This window comes from Lygodium microphyllum, chromosome 19 (genome assembly GCF_053477565.2).
Source record: "Lygodium microphyllum isolate KBCC chromosome 19, Lygodium_microphyllum_v1.1.10, whole genome shotgun sequence".
Taxonomy (NCBI): domain Eukaryota; kingdom Viridiplantae; phylum Streptophyta; class Polypodiopsida; order Schizaeales; family Lygodiaceae; genus Lygodium; species Lygodium microphyllum.
This window is the reverse complement of record NC_141153.1, coordinates 71,932,140-71,954,807: the sequence shown is the minus strand read 5'-3', so window position 1 is coordinate 71,954,807 and position 22,668 is coordinate 71,932,140. Positions and strand designations below refer to the sequence as shown.

General features: G+C 41.1%; 1 protein-coding gene across 4 annotated transcripts in view; it reads right to left on the bottom strand.

The window, feature by feature from the left end:
• Nucleotides 1–16,886, bottom strand: part of SDIR1 (RING/U-box superfamily protein) — a 40,589-nt gene extending 23,703 nt beyond the window's left edge. Inside the window, exons 1-2 of one of the 4 annotated variants that reach the window (XM_087700285.1) lie at nt 16,722–16,886; nt 15,323–15,431 (exon numbers count right to left, since the gene is read on the bottom strand). In XM_087700285.1, the coding sequence (XP_087556411.1) occupies nt 15,323–15,400 (78 nt within the window). In that variant the 5' untranslated portion in view covers nt 15,401–15,431; nt 16,722–16,886. Of the gene's footprint in view, nt 1–15,322; nt 15,436–15,731; nt 15,926–16,721 lie in introns of those variants that run through there. The other 3 variants (XM_087700284.1, XM_087700283.1, XM_087700282.1) reach the window with 3 other exon arrangements.
• Nucleotides 16,887–22,668: the final 5,782 nt, after the last annotated feature.

Here is a 22,668-nt window from a genome sequence, read left to right as displayed (position 1 = left end):
AAGCAGTAGCTACCCTAGAAGTGACGGAGAGAAGCATCAACTTTCATTTTCAAAAATGACATGCAATCCTTCTCTAACTTAAACATATTTCCAGCATTCTCACTATCATCTTTATCCTTAGTAAAAACCAAGTACACTGAAAGATAATTTTTCATTACTTTAGAAATGGCAGTAAATACAATAGGGTCAAATTCCCCTTTCAGTTTTACATCTAGTGTGAGTGTCTTTCCCTTATGCTAAATAGTCATCTCTTTTGCACGTGAATCAATAACTGCATGCATATGTGACACGGTACACCATGGCATACCAAGCAATGCATGACAACCCTCAAGTGGAGCAATGAAGAAGTCTTCGCTATCCACATATCCTTGTATATGCAACCGACGATTTCCAATGGGCAGTGTGACACGCTCTACATGGCCTTAACATGCCATTCCAACCTCCCCTATTGGTCCCATCTCATCCTCTCTAATGCCTAGACAAGCTGCCATGTCAACAAAGATGAAGTTTGCTCGTCCACTATTATCAAAGAATACCAATGTATGCTAATCCTGAATTTACTCTATGCTCTGTACAACTTAGTTGCATCATCATTGGACTAATTACCGACAACATCGAGCACCAATCCCACTGATGTTTTGGGATTTTTTCCCTTAGGATCTCCCTCATTTTTTGATTTTCCAGCTTGCTGCCTATTGGGACAATCCCTTGCAATATGACCCTCTTGTTCACAAATAAAACATTCATTAGCAGCCCCATCAATTCCCTACATTATGCCAATGTTTTTTAGCCCTTTTTTTGTTGTTTTGGCCTCTTTTCAAGACAATTTTCTTTGTTGTTTTGGCCTCTTTTCAAGCTGATTTTCAGATCTGCCCCTTTTCTCAGCCTTGAACAACTTTTTATTCGGCTTCTCCCCACTCTCTAGGGAGCCCGAATCCTTCCCACGCAACAAAGCATCTGCTATAGGAGCAATCTCTATAGGCTGAGACATGCTAGACACGGTGGATTTAATGCAAAAATCCCTGTTTCCTTTGGGCAGCCCACAAACATATTTTTCCACTTGCTCATGAAGGGGTACAGGGTGATAAGGAGTAATAGGCAGCAATACATCCCAAAACTTCTTATTATATTGCTCCAAATTCTTACATTCCTTAGCATCCAGCTTATTCCAAGCTGTCATGATATCCACCTCAAAGATACTTGTCAACCAATTCGATGCAAACATTTGCTTGAATTATACCCACGTTGGCAGTGCTCTACCTTACATCAAAAGAATGGACCACCACTGTAATGCATTCCCTTTCAAGAAAGTGGCTGCCTTTCGAATCTTCGAGGCCTCCATGAAGTTTCCCCCTTGAATAAGCTATATCAAACTGATGAATTAAAGTCAAAGCTTTCAGCCTATATTATACACCGCTGAAGAACTCACACTTCACTATTTTTCCACCCTCATCATAGTCTTTTGCTGCCCCTTTGGGTGTCAAGTTGTCATACACTGGTTGCTGCAAAAAGGGTACATTTGCTGAATTTACGTCAAAACCAACACCAAACGAAGCATTTCCATTCCATGACCACCCCTCATTCCTTGAGCCCCATAAACATTCGGAGGTGCGCATGCATTACCAAACATGCTACTTTCTGCCCCAGGCATCAAGCTAATGCTGTTGTACATAAGGTTTTGCACATTTCCAGCCATACCCTTATGTGGTCCTTGTCCAACCATAGCATGAAAAATCGTGCTACTACCAAAGTATCATGGCTGCCCCATCATAGCATGCATGCCCGGCTATCCAAATTCCATTGGATTGGCACTTCCATGATGGCCTTGCATTTGCAGTCCCTGCCCCATAGGTACCAATTGTTTTGCTTCATTAGCATCTTTGGGAGCTTCAAGTGAAGGCTTTGGCATTCCCTTCGATGCACCGTGTACCTTGCTGTCTTGAAGTTGTAAAAGATGACCTCTTCTTCTTGCCCTTGTTGTCCTTTTTTGGAGTATTCAAAAATCAAATGAACTAAGAATCCTTTGCCAATTTAGTAAAGAGACTTGTTGCCGTTCTCATCTGATTCTTGAACTAGTCATCAAATTTCTCTTCACTTTTTTTGTCATCAACTTCGTTATGCCTCAAACACCCTATATCTTGCCCAACAACAACATTTTCAGTTTGCTTTCCATGGTCTGAGCTTTATCCAAGATTAGACATTGCATTTCCTTCTTCCCCATGTGAGTGTCCATACTGAGAGGCATCATCACTGCTTGATTCCATCTCGCTGTATGAAGACACTGCTATAATTTCTGAGTTGAAAGCAAAAGTCAGCACTAGCACAAAGCTTTAGCTTGCAATCATGTGTCTCGGGCCCACCAAATCAAAGGATTGAGTGGTATCCCAACAATGGAGCCATGAAACCAACCTTTCTTCTCCGATAGGGTAGTAATTCCTTGATCAAGCACTTAAATTGAAATGCACAATTTACCTTAATAATCTTAAACAGTGAACAACCTGTTGGCGCGCCTAGTCCGATTAGGATACCTAGCTTTCACCGAGGTAACCTAGGTTCAAATCCAACAATAGAACCATAAAACTAGCCTCCCTTATCATATAGGGTGGTAATTCTCAAATCAAGCACTTAATTACAATAATCAGCAAATAAACACAATTGAAATGCACATTTACCTTAATAATCTTGAATATTGGACACCCTATTGGCCCCAAAACTAGTACCCCTTTCGGTATTTCTTTAACTTCAATTGCCAATGGATTAATTACAAGCTAAGATTCCACTATCTCCGTGGCTAATCCAAAAGCCCTTTGCTACAAATGTAGTCAGCAAACAAACTGGGCAATTTTCCCCTTGAATTTGACCCAGAACTTATCCCTATCCAACCCAACTAGCTAAATGCTACCACAGTAGGCAACTTGCCCCTTGAATTTGACCCAAAAATTACCCCTATCCAACCCAACTAGCCAAATTCTGCCTCAAATTTACAATGGATGGCCTAGCATTTGAAATCCCTATCAATATCACACATTGCAAGTGCTGATTTCAATGTATGATGCCTTCTCTTGTTGGCACAAATTTCGAGGTCGCTGCTAAACTTAATTTCTACAAAAATTTAGAGTTTACAACAGAATGTCCTCTGTTGTCCACCAAATATGGCTAAGATCTACTCCAAATATCCTTCCCATCCCCCACCCTCTCCTCTGGTGGTTCCCTCATACCCCCCATCCCTTTTAGAGGGGGACAATCTTGGTGATGCGGCTGTGGATTTCCTGGCCCCTAGTGTTTCAGAGGGGGTTTTTCAAGCTCATAAGGAGTTTCTTCATCGACAATCTTCATCGATGAACTTCATCGACATTAGCATTCCCTTTGCCACCCCAAGATCCGTTTCTCCCTTGGCCTTCCGCCACATCCAGGATCTGAGAGGAGGTGTTAGCAGTCATGTTTGTCATGCCTTGTTATCTCCTGCCTACGGCGGTGAGCCTCAATCTAAGTCAGATGAGGACTTTAGAAGCTTTGACTTGTCTATCACTTGTTTTGACGGAGGAGGTAGCTCATTCAAGAGCACTCAGTTTATTGCATTTTAGTGCATTTTCTCTTCCAGTCAAGATTTTATGTGCATTTCCCAGGGTAATTTCTGCATTCTTCAACCTACCTCACCTGTCAGACTTTGTCCACCCTTTCCGGGATTTTACTAAGCGTTTCTGGCATTTTTACCAACATTAAATGCTGGTCGGGCATATGTTTTGCCTCAAATTTCAGATCGGCCAGTTTTTGGGTTTTTGGCTACTTATAGTCATTTCCCACTTGGCAATCAATTAGATTATCATCTTTCCTCCTTCCTTGGCAAGCGCACACTCCGACTCTGTCATCTTCCTCCGTCTTCGATGCTGCTGTCATCATCAACCTAATCTGGTGCCCTCACTGACACTCCGAGCTATGTGCAGGGACTGATCAGTCCACAGCTTTGTATTCAACATCCATTTCACTTAGTACAGTATTTCTTCCTTCATTTTCTGCTCTCTCTCTCTCTCTCTCTCTCTCTCTCTCTCTCTCTCTCTCTCTATGTTCGTGTTCCTTCTTCCGTTGCACACTCTCACAGAATTCAGCTGTCTTTTCAATGCATTGATATGGTTTTTATAATTACCAGTAATAAGCATATCATCCACATAAAGCACAAGTATAATAAAGCTTCCAGCATCAACCTTCTTAATATATAAGCAATGATCTGCACTACTTTTAAATCCATGTGAGAGCATGAAGGCATCAAACTTTTTATACCATTGTCTAGGAGCCTGTTTCAAACCATACAAGCTTCTTTTAAGCTTACATACCAAATGCTCATTTCCTTGTATAACAAAACCTTCGGGTTGTTTCATGTATGACTCTTCCTCTAGATCACCATGCAGGAACGCAGTTCTAACATCCATCTGATCAAGTTCAAGATCCATAAATGATACAATGACAAATAACACTCGAAGAATGGTCATTTTGACAACAGGAGAAAACACTTCTTGAAAATCAATGTCCTCCTTTTGTATCTAGCCCTTAGCCACAAGTCTAGCTTTCCTACATCCTGTAATTGACTCAAAATACCAATGAAAGCATTCAAATGCTTTGAGGCAGGCTTAGACTCATCATCAAGCTTCAAGTTGACCAACTTTCACATGAAATCTACCTGATTAACAGGAGTTGTATTCTCATAAGTAGCATTGAGTTTCTCTCAAACTACATAGGCAATATCAAGCCCCTTTATATCAACCAAGATATCATCTGTGACAGCCATTCTAATGTAAGTAATGGCCTTTTTATTCATTTTATCCCAATCCTCATCTGACAAAGCGATAGGCTTATGTTCTGCTAAAGCATCATCACAATCCTTTAGAAAAAGTATACCTTGCATACGATCTTTCCAAAGATCAAAACCATTGCCATCGAATTTACAAATCTCAAAAAGATTCTATGTGTCAGATGTAGATGCACTGCCAACCATCTTCAGCAATAAACAACTACAATAAAAGGCTGAATGCTTTAAGCCAATAGCAAGGTTGTCGAATTGTAACAGCAAGTACACACTATTATACGCTTGGATCGACGAGCTCTGATACCAATTTGATAAGCACGAGCAGAAGTAGAGACAGCATGCACATCAATTGAGGTGTTGAACAATGAGAGTGAGAGTGAGAGAGAGTCGACCGATAGGTGTGTACCAGTGTGATACACACAAAGAATAAAATAATGTATTTATACTTAGGGTACAGTACACTTACACCCGCTAGGTGAGTTCACATGTGTGAAGTAATATATACACGGGAGAGCGTAAAGGGCCTTTACACCCAACAAGCTTGCCTCAATGATGAGGCATACACTCATTGCACATTATATAGAACTTTTCACTTTTCAGTTTCTTGATACCATAAGGATATTCTCTTGTACATGGACATGTCTTATAGGCCAATTTGGTCTTTAGTAAACATTAATATTTCTTTCTTTCTCGAGAATTGGAGCAATTTCAGTCTTTAAATGCCAAATGCCCCAAACTTGAGGGTAATTCATCCTACAAAGAGAAAGAAAATACACTTGGGGTATTTGTGGCAATTTGAAATCCCAAATGTCCCTAATTTGTATGTAATTCAGCCCCAAATGTCCTCCAAATGCCCCCAAATTGTCCCAATTGCCCCAAAATTGCCCTAGATTGCCCCAAACGTCCCAATATTTCACCAAATTGCCCAAAATTGAAAACCAAGGGCTGCAGGTTGATCAGAAGAGTTGACACTACATCAAATGCGAGCCCCGCACAAACTCATGATCAGCTTGTGACTTGTCTCAACTCTTCAAGTCGAGAGAGAGAGAGAAGAGGATGGCAGCAGCAGTACACAGGCCAGCAGACATCAGATGAAAAGCAGAAATGGGTGGCAGAAACAAAACAACAGTTGGAAAGAATGCACAACAAGAGGAAAACAAAAAAAGTATGAGATACATTATGTTTTGGACTGACTGCCTGAAATGGCCACCGCAAGTAAAGGAACAGCAAGGAACAGGCTGGAATAGGAGAGGGAAGGAAATGTTCCCTAGCCATTTCACATCCTAGGAAAGTCCAAAATGCATTGGGACATTCCAGCAAGCCAGAACAGCCATTCCCTATTTCTGAGATTGCTATCCCTGCTGTGCCCATCAGAAGGCTACGTTTTCATCACCACCCTGATCTGCTTCCCATCTGGAGCTGTTGTCTGTGCATTCAGTTCATCATGATGGCTGCATTTTTGTTACCAACTGCTGCTCCATCAGTCAAATACTGTCGCCAGACAATACATTTTTGCACTTGGTCACTCTCAGCCTAGACACTGCCACATTTCGACATCCAGCCTACTGCCTTGCTGTCATTACACTTCTTCATCAACATCTGTGGTTTGCTGCACTTGGGATCCATGGTTGGATGACGACACCCTCTGGCACTCTCCCTCAGCTTACTCCCATGAGATAATTGAAAAGGAAGCTAAGCCCAGGAGGAAGAAGCTTGGCGGTGAGAGCTATGGCAGATGGAGAGCAAGAGCAAGAGAGAGCAAGACTCAAAAGTGGAGACTCCAACAACCACAATGTGTGGCCGGGCCTTCCTTTATTCAAACTGTCACTAAAAGAATAAAGAATAAGTGACTGTGACGGACGCCCGCCACCTGCAATGTGCAGTGGCGGGTACTGTCAGTGTAGTAAAGTGTAGTAATACACGAGCGGCTAGGCAGAGGCGCCTTTACCTCCAACAACCTCCCACTTAAAGGCGAATTTGCCCCAATGAGAGAGAGAAGAAAAGAAGAGACAGTACAACATGTACACATGTATAATAGGATGAGAAAAAAGACATCATCTCATTCAACGCCCATCAATCTCCAGAGGAAGGTAAAGAGCTCTCTAGTGAGGCTCTTCGTGAGCAAGTCTGCAGGATTCTGCTCAATCGGAATCTTGACAAGGTCAACAGACCTGTCCTCAACGACCTCGTGAATGAAGTGATACCTCACCTCAATATGTTTCGTCTTCGCATGGAAGACCGGATTCTTGGCCAACTGAATGGCACTCATAGAATCCGAATGCAGTGTAGACATAGCATATGTCATACCAAGGTCTGCAATCAAATGGCCTAACCAGATAGCCTCCTTGCAAGCCTCTATGGCTACAATATACTCGGCCTCTGTAGTAGAAAGGGCCGTACACTTCTGTGCCCTGGACATCCAAGAGATAGCCCCTCCAGCATAAGTGAACACATAGCCAGAAGTGGACTTCCTAATATCTGCATGTCCTGCATAATTAGAGTCAATGTACCCCACAACTTCTGTATCCTGGCTGCCATAGCAAATACACATATCTACTATGCTCTTCAGGTACCTCATGATACCCTTCACGGCATTCCAATGTTTCTTGCCAGGTGTAGCCATGTAACGTGCCACAACTCCAACTGCAAAAGCAATATCTGGACGGGTGGCTATCATGGCATACATAAGACTGCCCACGGTTGATGCATAGGGAATCTTGGCCATCTCGGCTCTCTACTCATTTGTCTACGGACAATCGGCCTGTGAAACCTTCACATGAGAAGGTAATGGACAACTAATAGGCTTAACATCGTACATACGGAAGCGCTCAAGGACTTTATGAATGTACTTCCTCTGTGACAAATAGAGTAGTCCCTAAGATCGCGCGTAATGCGCCTACCAAGTATATGAGAGACTGTCAAAAGATGATGTACCAACGAGACAGTAGGGTTGGCGGGAAGGAACACGAAGTGAACTCAATAAACATGTAGAAGAGAAGAGAAGAGAGAAGAAACTCTGATGAATGGAATGATGAAGTTCCGAATCATGGAGTGCATGTGATACAAGGGACCAAGGGTGCCGTAGCACAAGGAAGATGATGAAGACAGCAGGAACCACAAACCGCAATGTTCTCCTGAAGGGGTGTGAGGGTAGTGGAGAGGCTGGAGAGAAAAGGTGATGGACTGAATGAATCAGCCGTAGTGAATGAATGAGAGAGTGGCCTATAAATAGGCACACTCAGTCTAGGATGGCGCCCCTTTTTGGGGCTACAAACCCTAAACGCAAAACGCAAAAATGCAAAAACGCAAACTGTGGGTGAAGGGTGAAGGATTTCTCAACACCCCCTCTCAGGCCCAAAAAGGGAAACAAGAGAAGAGTGAGGTGGAGATGCAATGCTACATGCTGAAGAATGCTCATGCAGCACGTGCTACTTGGACAGTGTCCCTCGTGGGGAAATTATTCACTTGCCCAAGCGCCCTAGTACAAAGATGATGAAAACATGCAATGCATAGGAGGAATGTCGGACTTTGTGTGGTGCCAAAAACCGTAAGGATATGCCCGTACTCTATCTCGGGAGGTGGCTCCATGCTAACCAAGTAACGAAGGCAAGAAGAGAAGAGGAACCGTAAGATCCAAGATTTCCACCGGAAAGGAAACCTACAGTAAAGATCAATAGACAGAGTGAACTGGAGAACCCGAAACACAACCTCGGAAGAGTAGCCACTAACTCTATGCATCCATACCAGAAGGAATACAAAGGCCTCGTCACCAAGTCGCGGCTGAACCTCCGAGGTCTCGATCTAGGTGGTACCTGAAGATCCTAGATATCAGTAGAAAAGATGACTGGTCAAAGACAGCCATCCCAAGAAAGTAGAGGATGGGTGAAGAACTTCATGTGAAGTAGGTTCCCCCTCTAAGGTGGGAGGTGGAGGGGCTCCCGCTGAAGTCGAAGAAGAAGTAGATGCCCCCTCTGAGGGCAAAGAAATAATATCCCCCTCAAAATCCCCCTCTGAAGTAGATAGGGAATCCAAAAACTCATGGATCATGGACTCCGAAATGTCTGATGACGAAGGAAGTGCCGTTGGACGTGCCGAAAAAGGTATCTGGGGTGCCGAAGAGCTCCCAGAGGTAGCCTCTCAAACCTAAGTAGTCGAGGGGTGGGGAAGGGTGGGGAAGGGTGGGGCTCAGAATGGGCAAGAGGTGGGCAACAATCACTGTCTCTCAATGGAGCGGACTCGGTAGCCGAAGAAGAGGAAGGAGTCGAGCAGCCACAATCTCTTGAAGAAGCAAACTGACGAGACGATATCAAACAATCACTGTCTCTCAATGGAGTGGACTGCAGAACCGCAGGCCGTGATAGCCACTGTACCCGAAAATAGGTGGGAGAAGACCATTGCTCGTATTGCGACAATCTCTAGGAGGTCGTAGCGCCAATTGATCCTCCATGTGCTCGAAAGGACTTATTGCATATTGGATGCGTCTTATTGCCTTGAGCATAGTACTCTGATAGCCGATGTAGAACGATCTCTGTGGCCCAAAAATGAGAGGTGGCACAAGGAGTGCCTGGTGGAAGACGCATGTACTCCGGAGGGGTAGGGAGCAAAGGTCGAAGTCGGCAAGCATCAGTGGTGTGTTTCGTGATGCCACAGTAAGAGCACCCAGTAGTCTGGTCATCTGTTGGTAAAGAAGCCATGGATACCGGTGTGCCTTGCTGAAGAAGGAAGAGGTCAGCCACCATGAACCACGAACCACAATGTCCGCCTCAAGGGGTGTGAGGACAGTTTGAAGCATGAACCGCATGGTCATCTGTTGGTAAAGAAGCCATGGATACCAGTGTGCCTTGCTGAAGAAGGAAGAGGTCAGCAACCATGAACCACGAACCACAATATCCGCCTCAAGGGGTGTGAGGGTAGTTTGAAGCATAAACCGCAATGCCCACCTCAAGGGGTGTGAGGACAATGTGAAGCACGAACCGCAATGTCCGCCTTAAGGGATGGGAGGGTAGTAAAAAAGCTGAAAGTGAGCTGCAAGTGGGAGGAGGATGCAACCAGCAATAAGAGGTTGCAACCAGTAGAAAAACATAGGTGAGGAGAGAGAAAGACTAAAAACGCAAGCAGGACAACATGTAGGAGAGAGAAAGACTAAAAACGCAGGCAACAAGAGAGAGAAATACTAAAAACGCAGGCAGGACAGCATGCAGTAGAGAGAAAGACTAAAAACGTAGGCAATAGGACTGTGATGATGAGGCAGGCTATACGGCAGTATGTCTGCACATGAACAGCACTCGTCTGGTTGGAATTAGCTCCAAATTGTGTGAAGAGAGCTGGAAATCAAGCGCTAATTGATAGAGACAGCAATTGACAGCTTTGGCTGAGATATCCTCCACGAACGGGGTACGTGCAGCAAGCTGAAACACCTGAAATCTGCAAAAACGAGATTTTGATACAGTGGAAGAAGAAGAGAAGTGGATGCCGAACCCACCACCGGTCTTTGTCGTCACTGGAGTGGAGGATCTTTACCACTATTTGAGTAAAACCGGCTCTGATACCACTTCAAAAGATGACGTACCAACAAGACAGTAGGGTTGGCGGGGAGGAACACGAAATGAACTCAGCAAACATGGAGAAGAGAAGAGAAAAGAGAAGAAACTCTGATGAATGGAATGATGAAATTCCGAATCATGGAGTGAATGTGATACAAGGGACCAAGGGTGCCATAGCACAAGGAAGATGATGAAGACCATCACGAACCACAAACCGCAATGTCCTCCTGAAAGGGTGTGAGGGTAGTGGAGAGGCTGGAGAGAAGAGATGATGGATTGAATGAATGAGAGAGTGGCCTATAAATAGGCACAATCAGTCTAGGATGGCGCCCCTTTTTGGGACTGCAAACCCTAAACGCAAATCCTAAACGTAAAACGCAGAAACGCAAACTGCGGATGAAGGGTAAAGGGTTTCTCAACAGAGACCTGTCCCAAATCTTTCATCTCAAAGCTCTTCTTGAGCTGAGCCTTAAGAGCTTCTAGCTCCTCATGAGCTGTCCCTGCTAAAAGCATGTCATCCACATAAAGTACAAAAATCAGCAAAGAACCGTCACGGGCTTTCTTCATGTACAAGCACGGATCCATAGCACTGCGGTTGTAGCCCTGTGACTGCATGAATGCATCAAACTTATGGTACAATTCCCTAGGTGCCTGCTTCAAGCCATATAGACTCTTCTTTAGCTTGCACACTAGGTGTTCCCTGCCAAGGTCTGTAAAGCCCTTAGGCTGCTCCATGTAAATCTCATCATGTAAGTCCCCATGTAAAAAAGCCGTCTTGACATCCATCTGGTACAAGTCCAGGTCAAGCTGTGCAACCAAAGCCAAGACTAAGCGTAGGGTGGTTATCTTGACCACAAGAGAAAAGACTTCATCAAAGTCAACACCATGCTCCTACTTGAAGCTCTTAGCAACCAATCGAGCCTTGTATACCAACTTGGGGTGTTCAGGGATACTTTTCAGCCTATACACCCACTTGCATAGCAAAGCCTTCTTACCCTGAGGCAAGAAAACCAAATCCCAAGTCTGATTCTTATACAATGAGTCAAGCTCAGACTGCATAGCCCTCTCCCAAGAATGATAATCACCCCTGTGCATAGCCTCATCATAAGTGAGAGGCTCTCCTGCATCTGTAACCAGTACACAATCCATAGAGGACGCAAAACGGTCAGGAGGTCGTCTATCTCTAGTAGAACGCCTCAACCCCGGCTCTGCTGCCTGACCAACATCCTGTCTAACATTTGGGCCATGAGCATCAGGTGATGCTGCACGCTGTCTAGTTGGCCGTGGAGCGCGGGCTGTACGGGAGCAAGTGGCTCCTCCTTAAAGATAACTTTGCATACCTCAACCACTTTCTCAGGCTGCATATGCATTTTGTCCTCATGAAAAATGACATCATGGCTGCAAATCACTTTCCATGCATACGGATCCCATAGATGGTAACCCATCTCTCTTGCATCTCCATAGCCAATGAAAATGCATTTGATACTTTTAGGATCTAGCTTATTGCGTTTGTCCTTGGGCACATGGCAGAATGCCTCACATCCAAAGACACACAAATGATCATAAAAGGAGAGCTTGCCTACCCATACCTCCTCTGCAACCTAAAAGTCAATGCCACTGCTAGGTGACCTGTTAATGAGATGCACTACAGTAGTAACTGCCTCAACCTAAAAGTGTTGCGGTAAGCCAGCCTGGCTAAGCATGCTACGGACCCTTTCCTGAATGATTTTATTCATGCGTTCAACCATACCATTCTGGGGAGGGTGTAAGGGACGATCAACTGACGCTTAATACCCCGCTTATCACAAAACTGCTCAAAAGTACGTGATACATACTCACCCCTATTATCTGACCTTAGGCATTTTAGCCTTTTCCCAAACTGGTTCTCTACCAATGCAAGCCAACGTTGAAATGTGTCGAAGACATCGGATTTTCTCTTTATGGGATAAGCCCAAACCTTACGTGAGTAATCATCTATAAAAGTAACAAAATACTTTGTCCCACCAAGTGACTGACAGGACCTGGACCCACATAGATCTGAGTGCATAAGAGCCAAGGGCTCACCCATGGGTTTCTTACCAGACTTTTTTTGTGTATTTCTAGTCTGTCTGCCATACAAACAAGGATCACAAGAATCAAAATGCAAAGAGTCAAAAGATGGAAGATACTGCAAAGCACGGAGCATTTTCATTCCTTTAAGAGATATATGCCCCAAACAAGCATGCCAAAGGAATACATGGGGAAAAGAACCCATAGACAAAACATGATTCAAGGTAGCTCCAAATGCAAGTAAGGGATAGAGGCTACTAGACTTGACACCTCTTGCAAGCACAAGCTTGCCACGAGTAATCTTCCATGCAGAGTCTCCAAGAGACACAAAATACCCTGCATTATCAAGCTGTCTAGCTAACATAAGGTTGTGAGTCAATACAGGAACATGGTGTATATCATGCAAAACAAAAGAACTGCCAGAAGAAAACTGCAGCCTAACATCTCCAATGCCCATAATGTCAAGATATCTGTCATCACCAAGACGCACAGAACCAGAGATTGTACGATAGATATAAAACCAATCTCTACAGGGTGTCAATGAAATGACGCACCCGAATTCAAAAGCCAGCACTGCGCATACATAGAATATATCTTAGAAGCCTGTAAGGCATAGCATAAGGAAGCTACAAGTATGTAATCCTCATCTGAATTAGTGGCCTACATAACATGAACCTCTTCTATCTTCACACTGGACTTTGCAGGTACAATACTGCGCTCAAAAGACTTTTCCTGCACTTTCTCTTTTCCCTTTTCCTTGCACTTATCATCGCGCATCTTATAGCACTGCGGTCTAATATGTCTTGCTTTCCCACAATAATGACATGTAAGATCAGACTTCCATCCACGGGACTTACTACAGCCACGTGACTTTGACCTGGACTTATGAGAATCGTTGCCCTTATGATCATTATCACGCCTGCAATGTCTGCCACCTCTAACGGTCAATGCATGTGAAAAGCAGGAAGCATCATTGTTTCTCCTATTGATTTCCTCAGTCAATAAAGCACTCTCAACATCTTTGATTTTCAGCCCATCATGCTTGTTCGTGCATATGGCAGTACGAAAGACATCCCATGATTCAGACAAGGTGCCAAGCAGAAACAACGGGTGCAAGTTGTCTTTGAACTCAATACCCTATGACAACAGATTCTTCATGATAGCATGAAACTAACTAAAATGAGATGATAGGGATGTCCCCTCCTTCATGCAAAGGTCCATTAACTGCTTCAGCCAATACATCTGTGACACAGGACTCTACTGCGCATAAAGCTCCTGAATCTTCTCCCATAAGTCCCATGCACTCTGATTCTCATCTTCAACAACATTATGATGGATCTCTTCTGAGAGTAACAAGATAATGATAGACTTACATAGCTCATCAACTTCCATCCAAACATCATCATCTATATCCTTGGGTTTAACACCCTTGAAACGCAAGGGTTTAATCTACAACTTCTGCACCAAAACCTGCCATATCTGGGACTTCCAATACCCATAGTTGGTACCATCCAACTTGACAATGTTAAAGAGAGCTGTGTCTTTCAAATGACCAGCCATACTATCCCAAATCAAAGCAAAAATGTAAAATTGCAGGTTGCTGTAATTAGCAAAAAATGCACTAAAACCACTGCTAAAACTGGTCGAACGAGTAGATATCACCAAGAGAACCACCTGTCCACCAAATATGACCAAGATAACATCAAACAGTAAGCATTACTCTCATACAAGTGCTCGAAATCTGCAGATTTCAGCTTGCTGAAATAAATTACAGCAGTATGTAAAACTGTCCCAAAGTAAAGCAATCACTGATACATATGGCACTGCAACTGCCAGGTAGCAAGATACATCCAATAGTGAGTGTCAAGGGGCAAGAAGGTACCAAGAACTCTCAAACTACTAACCTATCAGGCAAGAGACATCTCATAGGTCTAGAAGTCATGCATGTAATGGGTCTTGGGGTAAGAGAAGAGACCAAGCACGAGCACAACTGATAGAGCAAGAAGCTCAATGCATAACCATCCAAGATGCATACAAAACTGACAAACCTGTGACAGAGATAGGTGCCTATCCCAATGGACGTATCAAATCAACCCACTACAGACTAACTGCAGACACAAAGCTCTCAAGAGAGCAATTGCATGTAACTGTCCCACAAGCTCAAGCTCAAGTGTAAGTAAAACTCTGTGTGCATCCGAATATGCCAAGAGGCTCCCACTGGAAGTAAAATCAGATGCAAATAGAGCAAGCAACGCTCAAATACATCGTAGCATCAAACATTCCAAATCCCAGTAGAGTACATCCGGAGCATAAATCCCAAGCTATCTCAGACTCGTAAACCATATGCCTTAAAGCAGTCAAATAGCATGTAACTGACAACCAAATGTAATGCCCAGTAGGTCCAAAATGCTCAAATACATCCAAAGACCAAGCTCCGAGTGATTGTCAAGCATGGGCAAACCAAGGGGCATCCATATCTGACCAAAGTATAAATGTAAAAGTAGGATTATACCAGTACATGTCCAAGGTCTAGTTTTCTAAATCAACATGAAACTAATTCAAGAATAGGCAATATCAGCACTAGATAATGTGCTTCCTTAATACTCAAACCTAAAAAGCCACCACTACATTGGAACTCTGCTATACATCTGAAAACCCTTATGAACAGAAACCTTTGTAATTGTTTGTCTAGCTGTTGTTTCTGACTTTGTTCAATCTATCTTTGAGCAGTATTTCTACCTATCAAACTGCCTATTAACATTGATGACAGAATCTACCAATTTTCTCCCTTTCTAGAAAAAATAGCTGATTCACCAAGACATATAGCAAATGTTTCTTATTTAAACCTCTAGCCAATAAAAAAACAACTTGATGATTTCAAAACATGTACCTATGCAGGGAAATACAGATATCAAGGAGAGATTTCTACCACATTACGACGCTCTTGAATGAAGTTGGCAAATCCATTCTCCAAATCCCCTCGAGATCCTCGAAAAACAAAACTCATAGTCCTTCTCTTGAAGACAAATTCTGTAGCTCTGGCTGGTTCAAAAGAAACAACATAGATAAAACATGAGCATGCTTGCAAGTAACTGATTGAGGAGTTAAACATGCATGATAGCATTGAAATACTGCAAATGCAGTCAATTGTTGCAAATATAGCTGATATCAGAACACTGCTTTGTGTCTCAACTAATCTCTAACCATAAACAGTGCATCCATGTTAACCAGACAATAAGAAATCATATACAATGTCCATTCATACATAATATGAGAGAACTTGGTTAAACTACACGTTCATTTCTTTGAAAAGAATGAAGGATTTTAAAGCCTCTTACATAGAACCAAAGCATAGGCTGCTGTAAATGTCATATATGTTGGATGCTTAGCTTTGTGTTTTATTATTCCATTCCAAGGAATAGCTCACGGGAAATCTAGAAAGACACTCAACATTATCATGCAAAAAGTGCAATCTGCAACACTCACATAGCGTTAGGTAATGATTTGAATGTATTATTTGAGAGGCATATTATACCACACCAATGCAGAGTTTGCAGTAACAGCGGTATCCAACTACTAGAATGGAGAGCACATGTTGTAAGAAGAACCATACACACATATGGTTGGAAATAATGTCCCTTTCACCCAGGTAAAGGTAGTTGATGGTTGAGAGATATCCCATTCAAGTCTATGGACTGAATGGCCTTTGCATAGAGTGCTGCACTCCAGGTTCCTTATCGAAATTCCCCTATATTAACAAAACAGATATGACCAAATTCTAACTGGTTAGACATGCCAGACCACCAGAACTATACACAATGGACCTGACACCACGGACTGCAATGCATCTAGGTTTGACGGTTGCAAAAACTTTCCCAGGTAAGATCACAATGTCAGAACAATTGACGTGGAGTAAAGGTAAACTATGAATGCTTGATGTTTAGCAGCATGCTGAGCCTCAAAGATGTCTAATCTACGCTAACTTCTCAAGGCCATGTATGAGGATAGCCATGTTTTTGGCTTTTGAGCTTCTGCAGTCCAATTTGTGGCGGCTTTCGGCTGTGTGCAGGTACAATGTCTCGGGAATAGGTGTTGCATTTCACTAGCACAGCTGCAAACCATTAATAACGGAAGGTAATCGCTAACTTCTCAAGGCCATGTATGAGGATCGCCATTTTCTTATGGCTTTTGAGTTTCTACAGTACAATTTGTGGAGGCTTTCGGGAGCGCTGCAGGTACAATGGCTGGAAATGGCTGTTGCATTTCACGACGACAATGCAAACCGCTGATAATGGAAGGTAATCACTGACAATGGAGGCGATGATTACCTTTCTGCTGCTTCTTCTTCTTCTTCTTCTGTGCTTGAGGATGGCTGGTGTATCCGGTTTTTATTTTCGTTCTCTGCTTGACTTCAACGCAAGGACACACAAGTGTGGAAGAAGGCGCAGCAGTGTCTTCCTCCTTTCCTTGCTTATGCCCTTTTACTTAAGCTCTTTAATCGCCTCTTCTGAGGTTTCTGGATTATTTAAATTAATAGTGGTAGCTTTACAATCTTCGTCCCCGCCTATCAAATCATATATTGACCTTTTTAAAATGGTAGTTTGTCAACACAAGAAGAGCCCGTTCATGTGCACTAACCGCGGCCCGCCTACCACGCCTCTTATAGCCACACTTCACGCAGTTGGTATCATTGCTCATACGCATGCACCTGCCTCACCACACAATCATCGTAACAACTCGCAATTTCTTGTTGGAGTATTGAATTGCTGGTGTCACATCATTACATATACACGTACACTTGTACTTGATAATATGACTCCCAAGTGTTGGATATCTGAGAACCGCATCTCACAACTCATATGGAAGTGATGTTACCACTCTCTTTAATCCTAAATCCTAAAGCAAGAGTGTTGGATGTTTGGAAATTGCACCTCGCAATTGATATAGAGGTGATGTTACCACTCCCTTCAATCCTAAACCCTAAACCATAAACAGTAAAGTGCCTCCACCAATGGGAATATAACTCCAGTTCATTTCTCTCTCTTGACTTTCCATTCTCTCTCCATCATTTCTTCATTCTCTCTTGCGTATGCAATGCTATTTTGTCCTATCTACTTAGTAAAACTTGTTTCGCCCATTAAGTTGGTATATCCTTCTCAAAAAAAAAGTCACATATCTAATTTTGAAGGAAATGTTGTTCTCAAAAGGTTGGTGATACAAACATCGTAGAGAACAACTACCCATTCACACTAAGACATATGGTATGTTGTAAATCTCTATCTAAGGAGAGAAGAATAACTAGCCATCATACAAAGACATATGAGTCCTCCTTATTAGATGATAAAAATTGTATACACAATTTGACAAGCCTCTTAGAGCTTCATATAAACACCTTTTTGTAACCCTCCTACAATGCATGATGTTATTAGTCATTACTTGCTTCGTAAGTAGCATAAATTGGTGATAAATTTGGGACACTCATATACATAACCATTAAGGTCTAGATTGCCCATTTATTTCTAGGTGACAAAGATGAAGAAATCATGGACATCAATTTTTACACTTGACAACAACAAATCTTGATCCTTATCCCATTTAGGTTCTCAACTTGTGTGCTCAAGTGCTTCACACACAAATTCATGCATTCAAATTATTGTGCATTTTAACATGCACGAGACATGGAAGTAGGTGCCTTTTACATACATGTCCCTAACTTGACTTCCTTCATCCTCTTAATATGTGAGAGTTCTTGCTTTACAAGTCACAACAACAAGAAGTCTTCTCTCAACACACCCTAAATCTCATGCAAGTTGGTGACTTTCACACAAATTCATGCATGTCCCTAACTCTACTTCCTTCACCCTCTTAATATGTGAGAGTCCTTGCTTTATAAGTCGTGACTATAAGAAGTCTTCTCTCAACACAACCTAGGTGTCTAAACATGTTTTAAGATGCTTCCTTACATGACCATTGGTCCCATTGTACCCATGTGAAGCTTAGGAAAGCCTCATGTCTTGTCTATGGTGAGGTGATTGTCATTTTCAAAAATAGTTGGAAAAATACAAGTTACCATTAGTTTGCATGCATAAGTTTGAAACAAGAAGGTACATGAAGGAAGAATTAAGCACTCCTAGCAATTCATAACAAAATAAAAAATCATCAAATTCAAAGTAGTGATTTAAATATCAAATGTTACATTAAAGTTTACATTAGAATCTCCAAACGAATTCCGATATCCTAGCCAATATTAAGGCTCTACTTATAGAAGTCAAATGGTGGTTCATCTATTAAGGCCTTTTATAATTGTTCCATTAGGCTACATTATGAGTGCCTCGTTTGGCGATGCAAATGGAGATTTAGTTTATGAGTTAAATATTTTGTGTATACACATGCACTCGAGTCTATGGATGGTGAGGGTACATGTGTGTGTATAATAGTTTTTTTATGGTCTATGTTTTGTATATAGAATATTGCTATCCATGAATATATGTAATTATGCAAAGCACTAATGCAAGCATATGCATGTTTATTTGGATATTTCTACATACAATTGCATGATTATTTGGATATTTATGCATTAAATTGCATGTTTGTATACTATCAATGTATAAACATGTGTCTTTTGCAAGCCAACATTAAAGTATGTGCATAGCTATATGTTGCCATGCATACATGCAATCTAGTTACATGCATATAATGTATGTGCTTATACATGCATTTATGTGTACATTACATATGTAATTGTGTATGGTGAATGGATGGATGGATGGATGTGTCGATAAAGACATAAGAAGGTGAGATATATGTGCATACATATCTATTGTATGTGTACTCTCTAGATGAATGAAGGAAACTAAACAATCTTCTTGGAAAAAAGTAAATAGACATGAAAGAGTGTTATAAGTTATGAATTTGAGAAGAAAGAGGAAGAAATATAATATTGAAGAATTGAAAATGACAATCTACTCACGAAATACCATTACGAGTTATGAATTTGAGAAGAAAGAGGAGGAAATATAATATTGAAGAAATGAAAATGATGACAAGTATGTAAGATCAACATTACTCTACATAGAATGATTTAAACATTCAAGCAATTAAGAATGTTGGAAATGTTCTCATTTCATTTTATTCCATAAGTAACATTGCACTTAGGGAAAATTCAACAACCCCTAAAATAGGCACTTATGGCTTTGCCTTTGGCAAGCCAAAAATGCATATCTTTTATTTGAGAAAAGTTAGTGTCGTAATTCTTTCAAAGAACATGGGTAACAATTGTCATGCAAAGGTGACGAGTGTCAATTTTTGAATATAAAGTATGTATGATGGAGAATCAAGAACTATCCATGGAATCAAAAGTGGGTAATTGGGAAGAGGGAGCATGAACATGTGGAATGTGTTTTTGGAAAAGTATGGTGCTACCTAACAAATTTCCTTTCATTTCTCCGAACAACTAAAACAGCAACCCATCAACTGCCAAAGCTTACTTATTGATAGTGATCCCTTTCCAACAAATCTTTCATTTTTATACTTCATAAATCAATATGCTATGACCTTTTTTTAGTTTCATGAAATTTTCTCTATATCTATTCCCCATACCTTATTGAAGGTTTTTGGCAATAGAATAATTAGATGTTGAAAGTCTTCAAATCTATTTTTCAAAATACTTATCTACATGTTGGGCAATAGGGGACTCTAAGAACCTCTATATATCTATAGTGTTTGTTATTTTATTTTTAGCTGCCAAGTTTAATTGATTAGACTTCTTGGATTTATGTACCCATTTTAAGGAATGCAAAAGTGATCATTGTTGTTGAGAGCATCCAACTATTGACAATTTACCAAGAGCCATTTTTAAGCCATTATCTCAACATATATAAGTTGTTGGACTCATTTAGCAAGTGGAAAAGGGCATGCCTAAATGAAGTATTTGTTGCCATATTTCAGTAATGATGTGTGAAAACACACTTAGGACTTTATCGGTACTTTTTTCCCTCTTTAGGATGTTTTTTCCCTCGATCTTATATGTATGCCTAATCAATTTTAGGCCATACTTAAACTTGTAAATCTTCTCTATTGATACTTCTCAATACACTTTGAGTTGTGCTTTGTCAAGCTTCTTTTTCTCTAAGATGTGTACTTGCATTCCTACAACCCTACATAAAACAATTGGTATCAAAGCAAGGTTTGACCTCTTTGGTAGAGTCGTCAATATCCTCTGCTTGATTTCCTCGAATTGAGATGAAATTTGACGAGGGTTCATAGGTTGACAAATACTATAGGCAAGCCCTAATGATTTAGTGTCGTTGCATTCTTAATTTGGGCTCATTTTGGCTTCTATTTGTGCTACTACTACACAATTTGTTTCATCCTTTTGTGTAGAATTGTAGACATCAATCATTTCTATAAGTAATAGCCCTTACAGTCTCCTTGATACTGTACAACATAGTATAGGTTGGTTTTATGTATATTTTCCTCTATACAAGTAGCTTTTTTGTCAAGTACAATCAATGGCCATGGCTAGAAACAATTATGCATTCCATATGTTTGCTATCGAGAGCAAGCTAGATGGAACCAACTGTCCATTGTGGGCTTATGTGATGGGTCATGTATTAATTAAAGGGACAACCTAAATGGAACCAATTGTCCATTGTGGGCTTATGTGATGGGTCATGTATTAATTAAAGGGACAAGCTAGATGGAACCAACTATCCATTGTGGGCTTATATGATGGGTCATAATGGGCTCATATGATGGGTCATGTATTAATTAGAGGGACTTTGGAACATTGTCTCAACATTGTACATGGAGTTGAAATATGTCTTGATGATATTCAAAAGTTGCCAAGTGTAGCACAAGCAATAGAAATAGGTGTTTGTTACGAATGATGTAGGTTTCAGTTTTGCTTAAACTGATGCTAAAGCACCACCACCACCTACTTTTGAGAAGTTTCATTGGAATGGTAGAGATGTAGAGGCTCATGCTTTAATAACGTTGTTTATTAAATGTACCATGATCCCACATCTTCGTTGATGTAACACAACCAAGTATGCTTAGAATACTCTTTTACATTTGTATCAAGGAAGAAATGAGGCCTGTGTTGCTTACTTGTGTAAGCAATTAAAGAGTGAACATATGGATGAAAGTGACTCTATGAACACTTTTTTGGCAAAGCTCAAATATCTTAAGAAATAGTTGATTATCTCAATGGCACTCATGATTCTTATCAGAGTTTTGCATTTACTCTTTGTACGATGAAAAGCAATTCGAATGCTTTGTCATTTGATGAGTTGGTTTTTGTTTCATTATAAGAAGAACAATATAGGCAAAACAGGTCCATTGTGTTGCAAACTAAGCTTTTGTAGCTAGTTAGAAAGGTAAGTGTGATGCTTCCTCTTTTGCTAGCATGCAAACATTTGTAAATGCTCCTCAAACAAAGGAGGAGGACAAGTATGAGAACGAAAAAGAGAATCGAATATTTTGTAGGTATTATAAGGCAAAAGATAACATAATTAAGATCTGACCTGAATTGGCTACGAAATAGACTAAGAAGGAAGAGGTTAGTATAGCTATTGTAGATGGCTCTCTTTCTAAGTTAGAATCAGCTAATTTTGTGTAGGATACAAAGTGGACATTTAGTGCACAATGCACTTATGACCCTTTTTTATATGATTATTGTATGTCTATTGTGGATTCAGATGTATGGTAATTTGATAGTGATGCCACAAAGCATATTACTTTTCTACATAGTCTATTCACTTCTCCTCAGCCTCCCCCTAAGGATGGTACTGTGACATGTATCAATAACTCATCTTATCCTAGCAAAGGAGTTGGAAAATTGTACTAACTACTATTAATTATAATACTTTCACACTTTTGGATGCATTATTAGATATAAAAAAGAATTTGATGTCAATTTTTGCACTTGCCAAGATTGGCTTGATTGTGAAGTTTGTTGATGACAAATATATAGGTCATGATCTCTCTTATAGCAATACAATTATTGCATCTGGTTTAGTATGTTGTATGCTATATAAGGTCAATAACTATGGAAAATATGTGGAAAACATGGCACATGTAGCTACAAATTCACAGGCAGCTAAACTTTGGAATGCATGTTTTGGTCATTTGAATTTTGTTAGTTTGTTACACCTACTAAAGACTGCTATGGTGTCTTTATTACCTGCTCTTGAGCGGCTTGGAAGACACATTTATAAGGTTGCATAATGAGCAAAATGTAGTGTGCTATATTTCCAAAAGATGGTTTAGTGAGAG